The 22,749-nt window shown below is 48.7% G+C and overlaps 1 protein-coding gene across 10 annotated transcripts; it reads right to left on the bottom strand.

The window, feature by feature from the left end:
* Positions 1 to 227: 227 nt before the first annotated feature.
* On the bottom strand, positions 228 to 20,825 carry LOC144732790 (uncharacterized). 10 transcript variants are annotated; one of them, XM_078614380.1, is made up of 7 exons: positions 20,674 to 20,825; positions 11,973 to 12,308; positions 11,201 to 11,371; positions 8,043 to 8,138; positions 5,023 to 5,109; positions 3,617 to 4,113; positions 228 to 2,496 (listed from the first exon to the last, which is right to left on the bottom strand). In XM_078614380.1, exons 1-6 carry the CDS (start codon positions 20,738 to 20,740, stop codon positions 3,665 to 3,667), a joined length of 1,206 nt encoding a protein of 401 aa, XP_078470506.1. In that variant the 5' UTR covers positions 20,741 to 20,825; the 3' UTR covers positions 228 to 2,496; positions 3,617 to 3,664. The 10 variants fall into 10 exon arrangements, 4 of the variants coding, with proteins under 4 accessions (XP_078470506.1, XP_078470509.1, XP_078470507.1 ...); XM_078614383.1 differs by having other exon boundaries at positions 3,617 to 3,712; XM_078614381.1 differs by having other exon boundaries at positions 11,201 to 11,332.
* Positions 20,826 to 22,749: the final 1,924 nt, after the last annotated feature.

The raw sequence follows: 22,749 nt of genomic DNA, 5'->3' as shown, positions 1-22,749 counted from the left end.
GTTTTTCCCCACAGACACCCGCGTCAAAAGGTGAGTAACGTTTTAGCCCCAAAAGGCGAACCTGTCAATACTGTTTAGGGGTCGTCCATAAATGACGTCACGTACCTAGTGGGGGGGGGGGGTCAGACATTTGTGACAATGTGTGACGAGAAGGGGGAGGGGGTTTGAGAAATGTGACGTCACATCAAAATGCGCAACTTTAAATAAATATAGGCAACACGTTCTACTTAATTAAATATACTTTTTAATCAATGTTTTCTCTTACAACAGAGTGCAGCGCCACACTAAATACGCACTACAATGACAATAGTTTAAAGCGATTTGAAGCATGTTTTATTTTTTAGGGCGGGGGGGGGGCAGAGCTTTGTGACGTCATATTTGAGGGGGGGTCTGACTTCTTGTGATGCCGTGTGACGAGGGGGGGGGATCAAAAATCGTCAAAAATCGCGTGACGTCATTTATGGATGGCCCCTAATTAAATATGGGATCAGCACGTGGTATTTTCCCATATACGCTGTGCATAGATGTAAGAAAGTGCGTATGTATAATAACAAAAACATTAAACCACAGCATCCACGTGTGAGCTTATCTCAATAGATACAATACGTTGGCACGTCACCTGCTCAAGGTGCGTTGCTCATACGCGCTACCGTGGGGGTGTGTTTAGCTTGCATGGATTGTGAGATCAACCCATGTATTGACCCTCGCATGATACGCTCGGTGATTTGTGAATTAGAGCCAGGGGACTGTGACTCTTTGGACAGATCATCGCCCGGACTGGCACGTGGTCGTGTCGGGTAGTGCAAGGTCCGACCACGTCGGTCCAGTGCTCGCCGAATTGCATTGGCTTCCGGTTGCTGAACGAATGCATCGTTTGGTCGCACTCATTACACACAAAGTGCTTGCCACAAATGAACAATACATCGCTTATCTCGTCACGTGAACTCCGGTCATCCTCGCAGTGGATTTTGGCTGGCCATCGAGCAAAGACGGTCACTGAATAGCGTGCTATCAGATGCGCTTTTGTGGCCGTCTGGAACGCTCTTCCCTTCGATATTAGGAAGCCACTGGAGCTATGCACTTTTAAATCTAGATTGGAAACTCATTTCTTTCGAACTACTTTTTACACGCTTTTATTTAACTCACTCTGTCTGTTGTTGTTGTCGTTGTTTCCTCAAATCTTGTAACTCAATTTTTACCCACTTCCCAATGTGGTATCGACTGCAAACTTGGTATACTTATGTCATACTGATGACAACACTATATTCTATCATAAAAAAAAAAATAAGAAAGCATATGTTTAAAAACATTATTTTTCATATGTTATGTTTCGGCTTGATCTTAATTGTCCACGCTCAACTGACGTTGGCTGTAATTGGCCACGGTCCCTTACGTTATGGCAAGCTTCGGGGCCACTTCCTGGAGTCATGGAGTTCTTCCATTACTCGTACATTTCATAAAAAGCGTGTTTAAAAAAAAGTATTTTTTCAATATTACTTATTGTGTTTAGTTTGTTGTCCTTCCCCCACACCTTCAATTAGCACGGTTGGCGATGTACGGTGCGAAAGAAGTTCAACATAAACATACGTTGAACACATCATCTGGTGATGGCTGCTGGGTTGAGTGGTGCACAAATTCAACGAAAGCAACTCAACAACACTGGCTATAAAAAAAAATTCACAAGGCGACGGTTCAGGTGATGACCCTTTTTCAATGTCGTTTATGTACTATGAAGAGGGGCCATCCATTGCCCAAAACGTCGCCTATTATATACTTTTCCTTTAGAGCTCACAGTGTTGTTGACGTATGTGTTCCGTTAAAAGTACAGTACAGAAAAGCATTTCCCCATGTTTAAAGCAGTGAGGCGCTTCAACTGTGTCCAGTCACCTACGTGCGTGCGGGTGGTTCAACCACCGTCGCCTACAAATGTCAACATATCCGACCATCTCACAACATCCGCCAAAAACCCCCGGCGCCTTGCGAGTTGGACACATGCGACGTTGCACCGTCGAAAGGGATCCCACGCACCCACGACGTCGTCTTCAGGATTGGCATCGAGACCGGGGTTACGCATCGCTCACGTTGCGCCGGACTTGGAATCGACCGCGTCTGTTCTAGCCTGTGGTCCATGGGGTCCCAAGCCACGGGGTCCTAGGCCGTGTGGGTCCACATGCCCCCAGACCATATTGGTATCTCATCACTCGTCGGCCACCACCTGGGATGGCATCGCTTTAGTGGTTCCAATTTATTCACTGCGACCAACGATGGCGATTTATGTGATGACCATTTGAAACGAGTTGGGGGGGGGGGGGGCAGAGGGAGGCAGTTGGATTATCGAGTGATTGCCAAACGATTTGCTACTCTCGGCGGGTACCGATGCGAGCTATTGGCAGCCGTTAGCGGACACTCAGGACTGTGACGTTCCTTTGACCGCGACCACATCCATCGTGGAATCCTCTGGGCTCAGGCAGTCCACTGCGACAGCGTACGGCGACTCTTAAAATGTAAGGGGGTAGGAGGAGGAGGGGGAATGCAAAAATGTTAAAATCTGGTAGGCAAGCTTCGCGTTTCGATTTAAAGCTTTCGTGACTGCAGGGATTCATCTTCTTGGTTCTTTCGGTAAAGTCACGTAGAATGGAAACAATTATTTTATTATATTATTATATTATTTTATATTATATTATTTTATTATGTTTTATTTTTATTATTTTATTATTTCCATTCTACGTGACTTTACCGAAAGAACCAAGAAGAAGCTTCGCGTTATTTTTAATTATTATTATCACCACAAGTCATTTTTATCGTGAAAATAGACGTTAAGGCAACCCAAGGGGAACGTTTGGCAGGATTTAAAGCAGCGGTGCTCAACCCCAAGGGTGCCCTGCCCCTCTGTGCCGGGAACACCTTTAGCCTGTCGGGGAAGGGCCCCGGGCTGCAGCATGGACACCGTGCAGGAGGAATTTCAAACGTGCGCGGTGGAAACGAAAGCGCCACATTGCCGGCGAAATATCTAAATAAGCCAAAACCAACACAGCCGCCATTCGCCACTAAGTGACGGTGACGTCACCACGGCGCCTGTGCCAGGCCAGGTGCACTTTGAGGCTACCACGTGAAGTGTCGAATGCTCGCTGACAGGAGGTCACGGGACAGACCCAGCAGGTTGCATGGGTTGGCTGACCGAGATGACTGGTAGATGCACCAGCTGTACCCCCTGCTGTGCCAACTTGCTGTATTTCAGCCGCCCAGCGCTCCGCTCGTTGTTGTGAGCGTCGCTCCTCTGCCCTCAGTTGTTGTTGGAGGGCGCCTGCTTCCAGCTGCCCAGCAGCGTATTTCACGAGCCTCCTCCATAGAGGCCGATCTTGACACCGCTAGTACCAGTCGTCAACAAGTCCACTCAGCTCCACATCCTCCCGTACCGCATCAAACACACAGCGTGACACAAACGCCGTTCGTAACGCCGCGTTGGATAAAGGCAATAAGGGTTGAGAACCGCCGCTATAAAACATCCAAATTGTCCGAAATAATGGAACTGCCGTTTGCTACATCGGCGTCCGTGACGGCACAAGTCCGTCGTGTCCGCCCCGCATGTCCGTGCCGTGCGCGATTGGTCCCTTACCGGCTTGGGTGAAGGCGTTGTCGTCGCTCTGCAAGTTGATCTGTGGCATTATATCGTCATACACAGGAGTCTGGCCATCACACCTAGACGAAGGGCCTGAAACCAGTCGCAAGCTTTAATGCAATATCCAAAGATAAGGAGTCGGCAGCCTTCAAGTACCTTCAAGACTTCTTCCCTAAGCTGGCTTAGGCAAAGGTCAAAGCCGGTGTCTTCGTCGGACCACAGATAAAGGAGATCCTGGAGTGCCATGAATTCCCCAAGAAGCTCACTAGTAAGGAGAAAGCGGCTTGGAACAGCTTTGTCGCAGTGTTTTGTGGCTTCCTGGGCAATCACAAGCTCGAAAACTATGTGGAGCTGGTTGAGACTCTGGTGAGAATGATGTCCCTCAAAGTCCACATCCTTGATGCTCATCTTGATACATTCAAGGAGAACATGGGAGCGTACTCGGAGGAGCAAGGCGAGCGCTTCCACCAGGATATACTGGACTTTGAACGCCGCTACCAAGGACAGTATAACGAGAACATGATGGGAGACTACATTTGGGGGCTGATTCGTGAATGTGATTTACAGTATAATCGTAAATCCCGAAAAACTACTCACTTCTAAATCTTTTGTAGTAATTTTTGTATTACTTTAGTATAGATACGTGTTAATTTTAATTCATATCTTGTTTTTTTTTCTGACTTTATATGAACGAAAAGACACAAATTCGCCCGTTTTCTCATTGCAAATAGTAAAATTTCAAAATATCACTGTCCGGGTCACAAAAGCAAAGTTTGTGGGTAATAATAGCCATTTTCTTTACTTTTCAGGCATACGCAATTAGGAAATAACACTTTTACTACCCAGGAACAAAAATTGTGTTACATAGTGAATTATCAGAGCACTTTTGTTTGCATGTGAACCACGAGTACTGTTAGTGGTTAATACGGCGGGGGGGGGGGGTGTCCACTGCTGCCCGTCAACGCTTCCCCCGTCGCGATTGCGAACTATGCTCAAGCCCTACACCACCCCACCCCCACCGCCACCACCACCACCACCCCCACCACCCCACCCCCTACCACCACCCCACCCCCTACCACCACCACCACCCCCTACCACCACCACCACCCCCTACCACCACCACTACCCCACCCCCTACCACCACCGCCAGCTCTGTCCAGCCAGCGGTGTGATTGGTGAGTGGTGCACCATTGTGCGTGTGTTGTTGTTGTTTAAATCGTTTGAACATCGTGCAGATGAAGAGGTTTACTACAGCGATTTAAAGGGTTGACGAGGTGTGGTGTTATGCTGCGTGGTGTTGTCCCGCGAGTGTCAGATGGGACTTGTACGAGTATCTCCACGTCGGCAGTAATGAATGCGGTGCGTGTCTGTGTGTAAGTGCACACAGTGGGTGGCGAACTTACCTGCACTGTTCACAGGAGGCGCATTCCTGATTACGTCTCCGTCTACATGTGCATATTCATAAGGCGATTTCGTTTTAGCCTGAAAGACTGTAAAAAAAACAAGACAAAAATCAAGATTATCCTTCTGTCATTCGGTTTACTTCACCATACTTGACCACTCTGGACAGTGCCGGCCGGTGGAGTGGATGGAGGTTAGTCCAGGATCATGAAAACTAAGTATAGGTGTATTCATATTCTTAGGTTTTTTAGGTAAAGTCACGTAGGTAAAAAATCAAAATTAATCAAAGTAAAATAAAAAATAAAATAAAAATCACGACGTTTCCGAGGCAACACAAGCTTCCGTCTTCAGGTGGAACCGTCACAGCACGATTGCTGTGATCAAGTAAATGGTTACAGCAAGCGTGCTGTGACGGTTCCACCTGAAGACGGAAGCTTGTGTTGCCTCCGAAACGTCGTGATTTTTATTTTACTTTTATTAATTTAGAATTTTTTACCTACGTGACTTTACCGAAAAAACCTAAGAATATGAATACTTGCAGTCACGAAAGCTTCAAATCTAGAATTAAGTATAGGTGTTTTACCCTTTGTGGAAATACAACAGGAGGTGTTATGATGTTCAAACACCAAATAGAAACCTTTTGCCAGGAATCAAGTCTGCAGTCACCACATGTACTTGTGGTTAACATGCAAACATGCTCTGATAATATATATGAATACTGGTAGGAACTCACTGGATCCACCAGCCCACAGATTATTGTATCCGTCCGTCCGTCGTGCAGGGAGGGGCTGGGTGGGGAGGGTGGGGAGGGTGGGGCTGGGTGGGGAGGGAGGGGAGGGTGGGGAGGGGCTGGGTGGGGAGGGGCTGGGTGGGGAGGGGCTGGTCACCCCGTGGTGCCCTTATAAAACTCAACGTTTAACCTACTCACGCCGGCTTGTGCCCGCCCTCATAGTCGGCCATATTTGCGGAATACACCACGCCGCCGTTGACCCTGGCCATTGACCGAGCGACCCAACGTTCCTACCAGCTCCCTCCGCAGGAATGTGTTTGATAATTGCATTGGCTTCTTTAAAGAAGGCCGTCTCTGGTGTAGACCATTCCGTTTCAAAGACCATGTATATGTTACCAGAGCATGTTTTTGTTTGCATGTTCACAGGTACCGTGTGTGGTTAATGCAGTAACTTTATCCCTTGCAAAAGGTTGCTATTTGGTGTTTGAATATCGTGACACAACTCCTGTTTTATTGCCAGAAAGGGTAAAACACATTATATTTACTGGGAAAAAAGCTATCCCAGGATCGGTTCGGATATCACTCGCCACCCATTTTGACCGTGGGCAGGAACTGAATCCAGGTCGCCGGTTGCACGTAGAGCAGTGTTGCGAACCGTTGCACCACCGCTCTCTCCGCTCATTACACCCTTTACGAGTTTAAATGCCGATCGGCTCCTTGGTTATCACCCTGCACCACCTCGTTCGCCAAGTGTGGGGCAAGAGGCATCCCCACCCGCACCGTTGCCGCCTGCGATTGTGTCAGATGCTTCCACACATTTAGCCAAACGCATAAATTCAGCCCTCTTGTCACACAGTCTTCCCAGCCCCTATCCCCACTTAACGTTACCCGTGGCGGGCGGGGTTTATTTGACCATACTTCACCAGACGTGTCAGTGGGGGTTGGTGAATGGGTGGGATGGCGGGCGAATTCAGATATCACTTAGGAGAAGCGGTAGCAGTCATGAGCAATCTGTTGCTGGATGACGGCCTCCGTAAGCCGTGGTCATCTCTCGCAGTCAGGCGATGCAATGCGGGTTACACCCTCGCTCTATGCGGCGGTAGTAGTAGTCGGTGATGATGGGTTCCAAAAGAAGGGCGCAATCAAGACTCCCCTCGTGTAGCCTTAATGGACTGTTGGGACAGGTTGTTGTTAGCGAGCACCTACGAAGGCCGGCACTGTGGCACACGAGGGGGGTGGGTGGCCAGCACCACACCTGGCCGCTTGCATCTGGTATTCATTTGAGGCTGAGTCGATCTATTGAAGGCCCAGGACCGGTTCGAACTCGGGCCGCCGGGTTCGTAGCGAAGTGCGCTACCCGCTACACTACCGCTCCCCACGGTACACACACACACACACATAGCCCCACGTCTGACCACACAGCCGGTGCACGCGTGAATTCAAACCGCGTAGCAGAGCGAATTTTTGGTAGAAATAGGTGAGCCGCATGTAACGCACAAACCGAACCCCGGCAATGCCGATGGGCTGGGGGGGGGGGTAAGGGGTGGGGGCCTGCAATCCACCTGGGCAGCAGCCACACACGAGTTCATCTCATCACTGCAGATTCTAGATTTGAAGCTTTCGTGACTGCAAGGATTCATATTCTTAGGTTTTTTCGGTAACGTCACGTAGGTAAAAAAATGTAAATTAATAAAAGTAAAATAAAAATAAAATAAAAATCACGACGTTTCGGAGGCAACACAAGCTTCCGTCTTCAGGTGGAACCGTCACAGCACGATAGCTGTATATCACTGCAGCTTGAGTTGGGTGGATTATCACCTCCCCATGATCGAGGCACCACCAAAAACTACAACCCCCTTCCCCCCCCACCCCCACAACATTGGAAGTGAAAGCCACGTGGTCATTCCAGAGTGCAGTAGTTAAGCGGGTGCGTGTGTGTGTTTAGCAGTTGTGGGGAGTGGTAGTGATGTAGCGGTTAGCGCATTGCGCTAAAGTACACGGCGACCCGGGTTCGATTGCCGCTCGCGGTCAACACCAGTGGCGATTATCCGAACCGGTCCTGGCCCCCCCCCCCAGGTCGACTCAGCCTCAAATGAGTACCTGGTGCGGTATGCAAACATCGCCACTGGGGAGACAAAGGCGGTCGGGCGTGGTGTTGGCCAACCACCCCCTCGTGTGGCCGTGTCAGCCTTCGTAGGTGCTCGCTAACAGCACTTGCCCCAAGTCTGTTAAGGCTATACGGGGGGGGGGGGGTCTCTTTGTCTTTGCTTGGCAGTTTATCATTGTTCTTACCTTCGGAATAAAACTCCTTTATTTCAATGTGCTCGACAGTCATGGCATCGTTAATAGTGCTATACACCGTGTCGAGGTCGACATCATCCTCCACAGCTGTGAACACAGCAAGACAGCCAGTTGCCTTCGCTCCTGTTATGCATTCGCACGCTTCGATGTTTCACCGGCAAGCGGGAAACGTTTCCACAAGGCGACACTAAATCAAAGTTCAAAGTTCATTTATTAGGTGTAGCCCTGTGAGCCATTCGGCTCTTGAATCGGATGCAACTGCAACAAACAAAAAAACAAAAACATGAACAAAAAAACATCTTAAAGTGACTATGTGCAAACAGAAAATCAAAATACGCACCGCAACCCTCTCTTATGATTGTACTTCATCAACAGCAGCAGCAGCAGCAGACATTATCTATCCACTGCTGGGTGAAGGCTTCCCAAAGCAACCGCTACCTCTCGTGATCTTGTGAACGAACAAGTCATCTCTGGGATGGAAGTTCCCTCCTTTGGGTTCTACTCCAGCATCAGTCTCGACCGCCGGTCATCATCCCTTCCTAGTGGAGTGTTTGCGCTCAAACCTCCGTTCGTACATTTTCTCTGTACTTTATTTTCTCTCTCTCGCAATTTCATCCGGATTGACTGCGTTGTCGGTCTCATTTCGTGCAGACGAAGGATCCGTTGCGGATTTCGACTCGGAAGTGGACATTGTAGAGCCACCTCTGAGATCACTTCACGTTACATGTTGGCAAGGTTCCCCACCTGCTCTAGCCACCTGAGAGCAACGTTCATCGCATGACAGCCGGGCCGATCAGTTTGCAGCCGATCCGAGGTAAAACGGACTGGAAATAACGCGTTGAGATGCGTGTGGGTATATGGCACCGGATGGAAAATTGAGAAACTCCAGAGCAGGTTTCATCTGGTCGAACACCATATGAGACGAGGCTCTAAGAAAAAGCTGTCTCTGGTGTGGACCAATCAGTTTCAAGGACAATGCATACATTATCAGAGTATTGTTTTTTGTTTGCATTTGACTGCAAGTGTATTGGTGATACGCGCTGGCAGGAGGGATCGTGATTGGTTACATCGAGTGGGTGCTCACATCGCGGTCCGCATAGGCTCCGCCCCCTCGGGAGCGGAGGGCTATGTAAGGCGATGCGCGCGGGCACTCGGGGAGTTGGTAACCAGTGAAGAGAGAAGACGGAGGAAGAGATAGGCCCTGGGACCCCTAGCCCCGCTGCCCTTGTAAGGGCCGGGGTTCTAAGAGGCTCAGAGGCGAGGCCTTGGGATTCACGGTCCGACGCCCTTGTAAGGGCTCGGGCTGTGTAGCCCAGTAGTCGAGACCCGTAGTCTGACAAGAGGGGTCTGATAGCTCCCCGTAGGGAGAGCGTGGCCAGAGAGCCTGAGTCTAGGCAGAGGTAGGCACGCGTACCCTACGGGAGAGACTGAGTACGATCCGAGCCGAGTGTGCGTAGGGGTCTGATAGCTTCCCGTGGGGAGAGCGTAGCCGGAGAGCCTGAGTCGAGGCAGAGATAGGTGCGCATACCCCACGGGGAAGACGGAGTACGTGGCCGAGTCAGGCACGCGTGACATAGGTGTTATCTCGGTTGGGACTGTTACGTGTGCAACCGTTGTGAATAAAGAGTGCTGCCCCGTCAACTCGTCTCCCGCCATTATTGAAGATATTACACAAGTATTGTGGTTAATGTAAACATGATTCCTTGCAACAGGTGTCAGTTTTGTTGCCAGAAAAAAGGGGAAACCCCCTATTAGTATATTTTGGTACTGGCAAAGGAGGCCTCATGATGAAGAAAGGTTACAGTTACGGATTGGTCACATTCTCAGAGGTGAAAGCTCAATGAAGGAAGTTCAGGAAGGATTGCATGTATATTGAACTTCTTTACACTGTACGTAGCCAACCGTGATAATCGGAGCTGTGGGGGAAGGACAGCAGATTTAATACAAAAAGCAGTTCTAAAGAAATTAGTTTTCAATTTCGATTTAAAAGTGCATAGCTTCAGTGGCTTCCTAATATCGGAAGGAAGAGCGTTCCAGACGGCCACAGAAGCGCATCTGAAAGCTCGCGACGCAGTGACTATCTTTGTTCCGATTGTTTAGCCAAAAGATCATCATCATCATCATGAAAGTCGGTAGGAGGCCAAGAGACAGAGATAGATGCCGCTCGACATCTTGAAGGGAGGTCAAATGGTGAAATGAAGAATTGTCAAGGTCGGACAAGATGCAGGGAGTTTTAGCCAGGAGGTGCCACTGGGCGCAGGACTGCAACAAAATCCATCTCTACATCCGACTCTCTCCCATCGCTTTCCTCTTTTCGCACTGCCCTCAGCTCCGATCTATTTCCTCCACCGACTTTTCCTCTTCCGCCACCCCTACCTGCACCACCTAACGCCCCGATCCCTCCACCACCGCAGCCTCCCACCTCGCTCACTCCACCCCTTGGTCACTTACCCGATCACCATCCCTTCTCTCGCCGTTTTGTACCGTAGCGTTAGAATAGAGATAACATACGCAGGTACTGTAGACGCAAGCGTGCCCGTATAAGTTGCAAATGTAGTGCCATAAGAGGGGAGGGGCTGCTGGGGGCTCTGGGATCCTAGGCAGATAAGCCATTGGCGCCAGGCGCTGGGATCCCAGGCACCCCAGACACTTAAGCCCCTTGGCGCCACCAACGGGGGGGGGGGGGGGCTGTGTGTGCTCTGTGGGATATCTGGGGGCGCACACAACCCCACCCCTCGTTGGGGACGAGGCATAAAAGGGCAGCTACCTGGCCGATCGGGGCCAGTCGCAGCTCAAGACCCAAGACCCGCCAGCCAGCTTAGGACCCTGGACCCCCTCGTCCCGCTGGGACGCTGTGCGGGCCAGTGGTGGGACTCTGGGACTCCCGGCTCTACGTCCTTGTAAGGGCGAGTTCCGAGGAAGCCAGAGTCCAGACCCGCACCTTGGCTAGGTCGGGTCGGGTAGCCTCCCCTAGGGTAATTGTAGCCGGAGGACCCCAGAACGTAGCCAGAGTAGTGTATCTAGGCTGTGTACCTAGGCTGTGTATCTAGGCTGTAACAGAGTATCAGGACTGTTGGAGTGTCGTATTGTAATAAAGAAGTTACCTCTACACGTGTCTCCGGAACCCATTACACAAACACGCAAAGCACCTTGACTGGTGATCTTGCATCCTGGGCGGCTGCTTTTGTACAAGGCGACTCCTGCAGCGGACATGACCAATACGCAAACCACCACGCCCACGGAAATGAACGCGAGCTTCATTGTTCTTGAGACATTGCCACCTACGGGGTAGGAATCGTTGTCAAGTGGCGATGGAGGCACTGAAGGGAAACACACAAACACACGGCACTGACACGACACGGACACGTGGAGCCACGAATAGCGGTGCTCAAACTCCCCGCAAATAGAGGGAGAGTGTCCAGCCGGACGTTGCATGTACACGGCCCCTCTCTGTGTCAGTGCCACCGCTGTTTGGCCGTCAGCTTCGTCACACCGCCGGTCAGAGCGACTTGTCGAAAGGGCAGTGGGGGGGGGGGGTGCCCCCCTGGGGGTGGGGGTTGCCCCTACGGTGGTGGCAAGACAGCGGTGGCAGTGAGAGTCGAGTTATCTCGTCGCTAAAGTAACCGATGTATTTTTGTTGTTTTTTAATCGGTCAAAGTTATGTTTCGCTCGACCTCGTGCCGAGCGAGAGGCACGATCTGTGACGGCCGGTCCTGGGCCTCCCCTAGGTAGACTCAGCCTCAAATGAGTACCTGTTGCGGTGTGTAAACATCGCCACTCGGGAGACGAAGGCGGCCGGGCGTGGTGCTGGCCACCCACCTCCTCGGGGGCCGTGTCGGCCTTCATAGGTGCTACTCGCTGACAGCACTTGCCCCGACTGTCTGTTAAGGCTCCACGGGGGATCTTTGTCTTTGTACTTACCAGCAATACTTAGCCTGAAGCACCGACGGTGTTTGTGAATATCGTCGTTGAGTAAAACATCGACTACAAATTCGTAAACTCCAGTGTCGTTGGCGGCTATATTTAGAATGTGCAACGTCGCATTCTCGAAAGCGTACTTCTGCCGGTCCCCGCGCGACGATATGTTCTCGTTTTTGTCCCAAGAAAAAACAACAAATTCTTTGCCAGTTTCGATATAGACGAGATGCACCTGGTCGATTTCGTCGATTGAACGATTCGCGGGGAAGGCGACGCTGCCTCCCAGAGTTGCGCTCACGGGTGTATGGTCACCTTGGCAGAGCTGGACTGCCGCAGTTGCTGCAATCGACAGGCATTTCACACAGCAAGGACATTTCGATTTAAAGCTTTCGTGACTGCAGGCATTCATCTTCTTGGTTCTTTCGGTAAAGTCACGTAGAAGGGAAATAATAAAATAATAAAAATAAAACATAATAAAATAATTCTCACGACGTTTCGGCCACAACGCAAGCAGCCGTCCTCAGGTGAAGAACAGGTCTGTCGGGAAGACAGCGTCTGAATGAACATCACCAGGCTTGGCAGCGTATATTTAAGCTGGGTTGAAGAGCGCCTTGACAAAATAATTTGCATATCAAGAGGAATTTAGCATATTTATGGGAAATGCAGATATGGGATTAATCACTGAGAAGAGCAGGGACATTGTCTTAAATTCACCACGCCGCGGCATATATCAATGGGCACAACTACGGATAGTCAATCTAGATTTGAAGCTTTCGTGACTGCAGGAATCCATACTCTTTGGTTCTTTCGGTAAAGTCACGTATAAAGAGAAAATAATAAATTAAATACTAGCATACGACGTTTCGATTGCAACACAAGCAATCATCATCAGGTATAAATTAAATAGAAACACAAAGCTAGTATACTTAGAAATGTAATGTAATACAACAGAGAGTCGGATAACATAACAGTCAACACCCTACCTGGTTGATTACGTTCTTCCTGAGAATGCTAAATTTGAGAGAGAGATAAAACACAGAAGCAGAGACACACAGACAGACATATAAGCAGAGACAGATATCACAGAGATACATAGAGAGAGAGAGACGTACAGGCATTTCACACAGCAAGGACATTCTCTTAAATTCAGCACGCCACGGCATATATCAATGGGCACAACTACGGATAGTCAATCTAGATTTGAAGCGTTCGTGACTGCAGGAATTCATACTATTTGGTTATTTCGGTAAAGTCACGTAGGTAGAAAAATAAAATAAATCACGACGTTTCGATTCCAACACAAGCAATCATCATCAGGTGGGAAAACCACACCCACCCCTTCTCTCTCCCCCCTTGCCCCTCCCCCCTTTCTTACCTATATAACCTCTTACCACGGCAACTCTCTCTCTCCCACTTCAGCAACAAAAATTATTGCTGTGGTTTTCCCACCTGATGATGATTGCTTGTGTTGCAATCGAAACGTCGCGATTTATTTAATTTCATACCTACGTGCCTTTACCGAAAGAACCAAAGAACACCACTAGTCAGTTACTCAATTGGGATTACACATTATAATCGTTGCCCCCCCCCCGCCCTGCCTGCCCCCCCCCCCCCTTACTGACAGACGGGGCCGGTGCTGAGCTGGTTTTCGCTGCGCGCGGCCAGCTGCCACGGGGGTGCCCCTCCGAATATTGGAGACGAGACGTCAGCGCGAGGCGCTCCCAGTGTGCGCCAAGACGCCCCCTTTCGTGCGGTGCCGTGACGTTCACGTGGCCGTAATGTGCGCGCCCGTGCCAGCACCAGAGGTCGCAACCGGGTACCCGATACCCGTACCCTACCCGATACCCGGCTACCCGTACCCGGCCGGGTACGCGCCTGCAACATGGCTGGCTGTTATTGAATAAAGTGGCTGTTATTTGTTATCGCAGTGCCAAAACCACACGTTGGTATTTTATTTTTCTAATTCTTCACTCCGGCGCAACCGAGGACGTGGGCACGCTTTTCTCACCGCAGGCGTCGGAGTTTGACAAACGGCAGATAATCACTACGTCATCACTATTTAAAATAGCAAAATGTTTGCACATTCTTGCATAACATTACGTTATGCAAGAATATGCAAAAAAATTGCAAAACGGGTTATGCAAGAATGGAAAATTACTGTACCGTACTTACCACTCCAATCTCGAAGACTGCATCATGGGGTGGTGTATATACACGTGCAGTATTTCCATTGATTAAGTCGTATGTAGTGTACAATGTACCGTATCAAATATTTAACGCTGAAATCAAGCATTGCTACTTTTTTTTTGTCACGCACATGGGTGCCGATCGCTGGACCTGGTTACAGCCTTTGGAGCGTTTTTTTTTTGCCGATTTCGTCATTGCAGCGATAGAAGAGCGACAAGTCGGCGACCGACTGCCGGTGAGCGAGTCACTAGAGTGAATCCGCAAGTGTTGCATCATCAGTCACCCTGAAACTCAGAGGTCGGGCAACCTGTGGCTTCCGGAGCAACATGCGGCGCCTCTTTAAGGACCAGCTTCGTGATGTCGTTTATACTGGTAGGAACCTCCTGGTTACACCAGCCCACAGGGGATTATTGTGTCCGTCGTGCAGGGAGGGGCTGGATGGGGAGGGAGGGGCTGGGTGGGGACGGGATGGTGGGGAGGGGCTGGATGGGGAGAGGAGGGTGGGCTGGGTGGGGAGGGGCTGGGTGGAGAGGGTGGGGAGGGGCTGGGTGGGGAGGGTGGGGCTGGGTGGGGAGGGGAGGGTGGGGAGGGGCTGGGTGGGGAGGGTGGGGAGGGGCTGGGTGGGGAGGGTGGGGAGGGGCTGGGTGGGGGGTGGGAGGGGTGGGGCTGGGTGGGGAGGGGCTGGTCATCCCGTGGTGCCCTTATAAAACTCAACGTTTAACCTACTCACGCCGGCTTGTGCCCGCCCTCACAGTCGGGAATATTTGCGGAATACACCACGCTGCCGTTGACCCTGGCCATTGACCGAGGAACCCAATGTTTCTACCAGCTCCCTCGGCAGGAATGTGTTTGAGGCCCGCCGCCGTCCCTCGTATCGAGCACGGTGCGTTGCGGCTCTTGAAATTTTGAGGTTTAAAAACATTTTTCCAACAAATATGGCTCTTGTTGTTGTTGTTTTGTTTGTCTACCAACCTCCCCGGTCGATGTTAAATGAAGTCCAGTGAGGCGGAAACTGGGGTGATCCATCCCAGATATGACGGAAGCTTCGCTCAATTTGGTGACATTTCGTCAGAGTTAAAGAAGGATTTGGACACAGGAAAGAAATTCAAGCTTGCTGCCTCCGCAGTCAGATTAGGAATACACGGCCATCCCACGACAACTTAGAAGGAACGGTTGTGCCAAGCATTTATTTTTTATTTGTTTGACTGTGGCAGATAATGATTGTTAATTACGACGGGGGGAAGTGTGGCATTGCAAGCTTTACGTGACAATAGAATCGACCGGGGTAATTCCACCATTGGAACCTCATTTGCCAGTAAAAAATATGATAATTGGTTTTGTACCCTTTTATCTGGCAACAAAACTGACACCTTTTTGTTTAGTATTCACTTTGACGGTGTTTTTTTGTCAACACAGTCTAGAATTGTTTCAAGCTATTTATTTTAAATGTAATATCACCTCCACTCAAGTGGGTATATCAAAACACTGCACACTAAAATAAAATGCAAAGACAATCAAGTCATGTTTAATTAAAAGCCACGAGAAAATATGGAGACTTGCAACTCCCTCCCAAACACACCGAGGCTCGCAGCGTGTGCGTTTTCCCCTTTTTTCTGGCAACAAAACTGAAACCTTTTGACAAGGATTCATGTCTGCATTAACCACAAAACTTGCAGTCAAAATAAAAAAAACTATGATAATATATGCATTGTCCTTGAAACCGATTGGTCCACACCAAGGGGACGGCTTTCTTTTGAGCCTCGACCCAATTGGTGCTCGACCAGAGGACGCCAAAATGCGTACATTTGTTTGCATTTTGACTGCAAGTATTGTGGTTAATGCAGACATGAATCCTTGTTAAAAAGGTTTCAGTTGTGTTGCCAGAAAAAAGGGGAAAACCCCTATTATTATATTTTGGTACTGGCAAAGGAGGTCTACTGATGAGTTCCACATCGTTGGGGTAACGCTTAAGAGAGTCGTGGTAAGGTCCTGCTCTAAGGAGCGTAGTGTTTGAACCCGGATTCGAACCGAGATGCAAAATTCGCGGCAGCAGCCAAACGTTCTCATCTCTGAGTCACGCGACTAGCTAATTTTTTTATTATTATTTTTGAAAATGTAAACACACGCAAAATCTCGCGTGTGCGTTTTCAAGCCACAACGTACCCAACGCCGACGACCGATGGCAGCTGAGAGAAACTGGGTGTTCCGTGTGGACCTTATCACTGCTAAACATGTGGCAGTGTTGCGCGCAGACACTGCGATAACCACGTGGGTTTTGCTGGACCGCACACGTGCTTTCTCAATCGCACCTACAAGTTGCTTTAAAAGCATCGGGAAAATGTTTTTGTTGAGCGATCGCTGTACTCCGCAGTGTGTTTGAAAAAAAATATGTTTAATCAATTATCGTCTGGCATATGACAACCTGTGGAACAGTTTAACACGTAGGCTTTCGCGACCGGTATATTTTCCACAATAGAGGTGTATACATTTATATCTGTGTAATGACACATATTTACGCGATCTAACCCAAACAACTTCTGTTATGGATAACCTTTGGAACGTTGGTCGGGTCCCAGTCTGTGGGTTTCACTTGAGTCGTTCCCTTTGGCTCGTCTACGAAAGAATTTAAGTCCATTTTTTCGATTTAAAGCTTTCGTGACTGCAGGGATTCATCTTCTTGGTTCTTTCGGTAAAGTCACGTAGAAGGGAAGTAATACAATAAAAAAACATAATAAAATAATTCTCACTATTATTATGTTTATTATGTTTTTATTTTTATTATTTTATTACTTCCCTTCTACGTGACTTTACCGAAAGAACCAAGAAGAGGAAAATTTAAGTCCACTATGCGTTGTTCACTGTTGGTGTGAGGGGCATGCCATTTTCACGTTCACAATACTGTAACTATTTTTTTTATTTTACCAGGTAAGGCCCACTGAGCGAAAAGCTATTTTTAAGAAGCGACCTGTCCATTACAAATCATAGCTCAACGAAGTGGCTTATCATCACGTGGAAATTATAGCAAGCAAAATGTTTAAATGCGTGTTATTTCTAAATGTGGAGGGAAACACTGGAGCACCCGGAGAAAATTCCACGCAACGATGGGGAGAACACGCAAACTCCAAATATACAGCAGGCGTCAGGGTAGGGATCGAACTCACGGCCTCCTTGTACACCAGGCGAGGGAGATAACATCTCGCCATTGGGTTAACTATATTCAGTATATCGGACACCTTGTTAATTCGACACATATGGGGCTCTGGCCTTGCCGACTTATCCAATATTCCGAAATATGTACAATGGTACTTCCTTGTGCCTCCTGCCTCAATAAAAAAAAAGATTTCCAAACTCTTCACACACCAACAACAACAACAACCGCCATTCGCCATTAAGTTGCGGTGACGTCACCACGACGCTTGTGCCAGGCTATGTGCACCTTGAGGCCACGTGAATTGTCGAACACCCGCTGGCAGGAGGTCACGGGGCAGACCCAGCAGGTGCCACGGGTTGACTGACTGAGACGACTGGCTGATGCACCACCTGTGCCCCCTACTGTGCCAACTTGCTGTGCTTAAGCCACCCACACACCACACGCATTGACACACACACCCTGCAATAAATTACCGTATATCCAAAACTGTTGATTTGTCTCGCAGACCAAGGGATTTATACTTCCCTTTCTATTACTTATTGAGGTCGATGTAGAGGACATTTCTGAGAGGGTTTGGCTTGCATGGAGTGCGTAAGCAGGGTAAAGTCCAAAGCGACGGGTCTGCACTGATGCCCACCACGTGCTCCGCCACCAGACCGAGTCGTTGTTTTGGTCGCGGTGCACGGCGTCACTCCCCGTGCGTGCCGACATTGGACCATTCGGAACGGCAATTCGGCTCATGGCGAATTGGTAACACTGTATATATTCCAAAAGCTCAGCCGTGCCAAGTTATCCCCAATGATCAAATACCGAAATAACGACGTTTTACTGTATTGTGTATGTACTTATGTGTTCATTTCCATTTTTGTGTCTTCCTCAATGCACCAAATAAACGTTACTTATCCGAGTCTGCATCCTCATGCAGCGTATGGAGTTCATTTCCTCTCGTCGCAGTCGGCGGTGTCAGGCCTTGATCGTTCGTGGAAGCAATCGTAGTGGCCGTCACGCCTGATTGTTTCCATCCTACTCATGGTCACCGTCGATTAAAACTACAATAAACACTTCGGTGTGGGGTAGGTGGTTCAGTCCGTTCTCCTACAACGCTGCGTGTCTTCATAACGCGAATTGGCTACAACACGATTGAATGAACCGAACCACGTCACGCGAGGTGGAGTAAGCGGTTGTAACGGCTGCCTCGGCGTAGCATGGCACAGGACGGGATGCTGCTGGATGCATCTAGACGCTACCCACCGTGGCTCAGCCTGCGAACGCATCTCACATGTTATCGTCGATTGTGCTTTACCCTATATTACAACGTGATGTTTCCATAACGCGGTGTTCTTCAGGAACACGACTACCGCGTTAAAGCGGAACTGACTTTACATCCGATTAGCACGGTTGGCTACGTATAGTGCGAAATAAGTTCAACGTGCATAACACACATAGAAGTACATTTTTGATAATTGGGTTTTTTTTACCCTTCTGTCTGGCAACAAAACTGACACTTTTTTTACAAGGAGTCATGTTTGCATAGACCACAATACCTGCAGTCATAATGCAAACAAAAAACATAACTCTGATAATATATGCACTGTCCTTGAAGTTGATTGGTCCACACCCGAGACAGCTTTTTTTTAGAGCCCAGTCTCACATGGTGTTGGACCAGATGACGCTAAAAGGCAAATGAGGTTCCAAGTACATTTTTTGTTCGTCGCGAATTTCATCGACACATTTAAAAGTGTCCATTCTAGATTTGAAGCTTTCGTGACTGCAAGGATTCATACTCTTATTTTTTTCGGTAAAGTCACGTAGGTAAAAAAAAAAGTGAAATTAAATTTAATAAATTATTTTATTTTTATTAATTTTTATTTCATTTTTTTACCTACGTGACTTTACGGAAAAAACTACGAGTTTTATAAAAGTGTCCAGTCAAGGTCTTGAAGTTATGAAATGTGGGCAACCATCACGCCTTACCAAGAAATGATCGTTTGACAAAATACCAGATTGTCTCGTCGCAGGAGGTGGCCCTGTGGTTCAAAGGTCAGAGAAATGACGGCCTGGGTTTGAATCCAGGTTACAGCCGCCTGCGATTAAGACCGGGCTCTCTAGCCCTGTGAATTGATGGGTTGCAGCCTCGTCACTCATCACTGCACGTGAAAAAACCCATCGTAGTCAATTCGTTTGAGGCTTAATTTCACTGACGCGCGACGCCGGGAGCACGATTGGGATATAAAAAAAAAGTGTCGGAAGTAGATTTTTCAAAAAAAGGTCTCCAGTTGTCAAACTGGAAACAAATCCGAATAATTTTCTTGGTTCTTTCGGTAGGTCTGTCGCCTCGACAGACCTGGTCTTTACCTGAGGACGGCTGCTTGTGTTGTGGCCGAAACGTCGTGAGAATTATTTTATTATGTTTTATTTTTATTATTTTATTACTTCCCTTCTACGTGACTTTACCGAAAGAACCAAGAAGATGAATCCCTGCAGTCACGAAAGCTTTAAATCGAAATCCGAATAATTTGACATCGTGTGACTTTTCTCTTGAAATGAAATGCAAGTGTAAGTATAGTTTAGGATGTAAATACAGCACCACCGTTTCAGTGGCGATGTAACGACTCGTACTGGACGTGTGGATTCACACTCCTTTTTCATTGTCACCCAAAACCCTTCTGGGAAGTCGCCAAAATGTGCCTGATGACTTGGATCTGCAGGCCCACAGGGTGAGAAGACTGTAACTACGCTCAAGTAAAAAAATAAACACTCCAAGTCCGATGCAACTGTGAACCCTCCCGGCTTCCAACTTCCCCATGAACCATGGGCAGCGTTGAGGCGGCTTATCAACATCAGTGTGATCTTCTTGGTTCTTTCGGTAAAGTCACGTAGAAGGGAAGTAATAAAATAATAAAAATAATAAAATAATTATATTAAGGCTTATTTTTATAATTTTAAAATAATTATATTATTATATCATGGTTTATTTTTATTATTTTATTACTTCCCTTCTACGTGACTTTACCGAAAGAACCAAGAAAATGAATCCCTGCAGTCACGAAAGCTTTAAATCGAAATTTAACATCAGTGTGGCCTCTAGACTCACGTTAATGCATGGCTTCTGTGACACTTTCTGCCATGCGGTGCGTCTTTGGCACTATTTCACCCGCGACGTTAACCGTAGCGCTTGCACGCGGGCACGCACGAAGCCGTACGTCCCTCGGCCACAAAGAGACCACGCGGGTGCGTTAGCGGCTTGACCCGACGGAGGGCCAGACCCGTTCAAAATCACACGTCTCAGCACACAACCCGAACGGCGCACTCGATGTGATCACGTGCGCACATGTGACAGCGGGACTTTCGTCACGCTTTTCTCACCGGACAGCAGAGCCGCAATGCAGAAGAGCGACACAACTCGGCCCTCGGTCCGTTCAGACGGCGTCATTGTTGTGAGCCAACCGCCCCAAGCGTGAAAGCGTTTGCCCGTCCACCACCGCGGCCGCGGACCTGTGGCGTCAAAGAACGATTGCGCGTATGGTGTCGTGTGCGCGTGCGCCCGTGTACCCAGCCTGTACACCGCACAGAACCACGCCTCCCCTCCCCTCCCCTTACCACAGTGGGCAAGATTAGTCCGCAGCAGAGGAAGCTTTTCGCAGTAGGATACGTAGAAAAGCAAACCCACGGGCGGCCACAGGGAGTTAGAGGGTTGGTAAATTTTGACGGTAGAATTCATTATTCCAAAATGATCATAATTTAGGACAGTCGGGGGCAGCTGAGCCATTTTCATGGCCAACAAACGCGCGGTAATTAACTAGGGCGGCCGCTGGGTGTGAACCGCGAAACCTCTGCATCAAGCGCCAAATGGTCGACCATGTCACCACCGCCGCTCAGTTGTGTCACCGTCCGTCGGTGTCCTCTGGCACCACATTCCAATTTGAGCCCAGCATGGAGTGCAGTGTTATTTGTGGCGGAAACTTGGGACCCTTGGGAGGTCTGGAGATGTGGCTTTGTGGAGTTGAAGGGATCGAGAGAAGTGATGATGTTCTAGAGCAGGACCAGGGGAGTGTTCCGATCAGAAGGTTCGCCGATTTTTCTGGGTCTTGCATCTTCACGCGGCGTATGGCACAGTTCATTTCCTCCTGTTGCAGTCGGCGGTGACCCGCGTTTCAAGTTTCATTTATTCGGTATAGCCCTGTGAGCCATGCGGCTCTTAAGTCGGGTGCAACCGCAAAAAACAAAATATGAACACAGAACATCTTAAAGCGACGACGCGTAACAGAAACATCCTGGAATAAACCAGCAAATATAAAAAAAAAACATTAAAACGCTGCGTGCAAAAATCCCAATAATGCGTTGGTCGTTTGTGGAGGCAGTCGTAGTGGTCGTCGCGCCTTGATGATTTCCCTCCATACTCTTAGGTTTTTTCGGTAAAGTCACGTAGGTAAAAAATTAAATTAATAGAAACAAAATAAAATAACAAATCAGTGATTTATTATTTTATTTAGTTTCTATTTGTTATTGTCGATTTGTCATTTTATTTTGTTTCTATTAATTTTATTTTTTTACCTACGTGACTTTACCGAAAAAACTAAGAGTATGAATCCTTGCAGTCACGAAAGCTTCAAATCTAGATTTCCCTCCACTCACGGTCACCGTCGACTCAAGCAATGACAATAAGAAAGTTAACAATTATTTTCGTCACTAAGTTTCGCTCACAAAAGTGACAGTGCGCAGTCAACGTCATGAACTCACGGTGAATGGGAAAACGCACGCATCACCCAGGAATAATCCATTGACAAAATATTGGGTTGTCTCTTTGGAGGAGGTGGCCGGGTGGCTAAGCGGTCAGAGCTCTGAGGGCCTGGATTTGAATCCAAGTGTAACGGGTTCCGGAGACACTTGTAGAGGTAACTTCTTTATTACAACACAACACTCCAACAGTCCTGATACTCTGTTACAGCCTAGGCACACAGCCTAGATACACAGCCTAGGTACACAGCCTAGGTACACAGCCTAGGTACACAGCCTAGCGACACAGCCTAGGTACACAGCCTAGCGACACAGCCTAGGTACACAGCCTAGGGACACAGCCTAGATACACAGCCTAGGTACACAGCCTAGCGACACAGCCTAGGTACACAGCCTAGCGACACAGCCTAGGTACACAGCCTAGGGACACAGCCTAGGGACACAGCCTAGGTACACAGCCTAGATACACTACTCTGGCTACGCTCTGGGGTCCTCCGGCTACAATTACCCTAGGGGAGGCTACCCGACCCGACCTAGCCAAGGTGCGGGTCTGGACTCTGGCTTCCTCGGAACTCGCCCTTACAAGGACGTAGAGCAGGGAGTCCCAGAGTCCCACCACTGGCCCTCACAGCGTCCCGGCCCTCACAAGGACAAGCGGGACGAGGGGGTCCAGGGTCCTAAGCTGGCTGGCTGGCGTGTCTTGGG

Source organism: Lampetra planeri, chromosome 44 (assembly GCF_965212315.1).
Source record: "Lampetra planeri chromosome 44, kcLamPlan1.2.h2, whole genome shotgun sequence".
Taxonomy (NCBI): Eukaryota; Metazoa; Chordata; class Hyperoartia; order Petromyzontiformes; family Petromyzontidae; genus Lampetra; species Lampetra planeri.
Note: the sequence above shows the minus strand (reverse complement) of the source record. Positions and strands in the feature narration are given on the sequence as shown.

Coding starts and splice junctions, on each gene's coding strand:
- LOC144732790 (XM_078614380.1), bottom strand. CDS start 20,740: ATGACGCCGTCTGAACGGACCGAGGGCCGAGTTGTGTCGCTCTTCTGC. Junction 12,309..20,673: donor CATTGCGGCTCTGCTGTCCG/GTGAGAAAAGCG, acceptor TGTCGATTGCAG/CAACTGCGGCAGTCCAGCTC. Junction 11,372..11,972: donor CTTCAGGCTAAGTATTGCTG/GTAAGTACAAAG, acceptor GTTTCCCTTCAG/TGCCTCCATCGCCACTTGAC.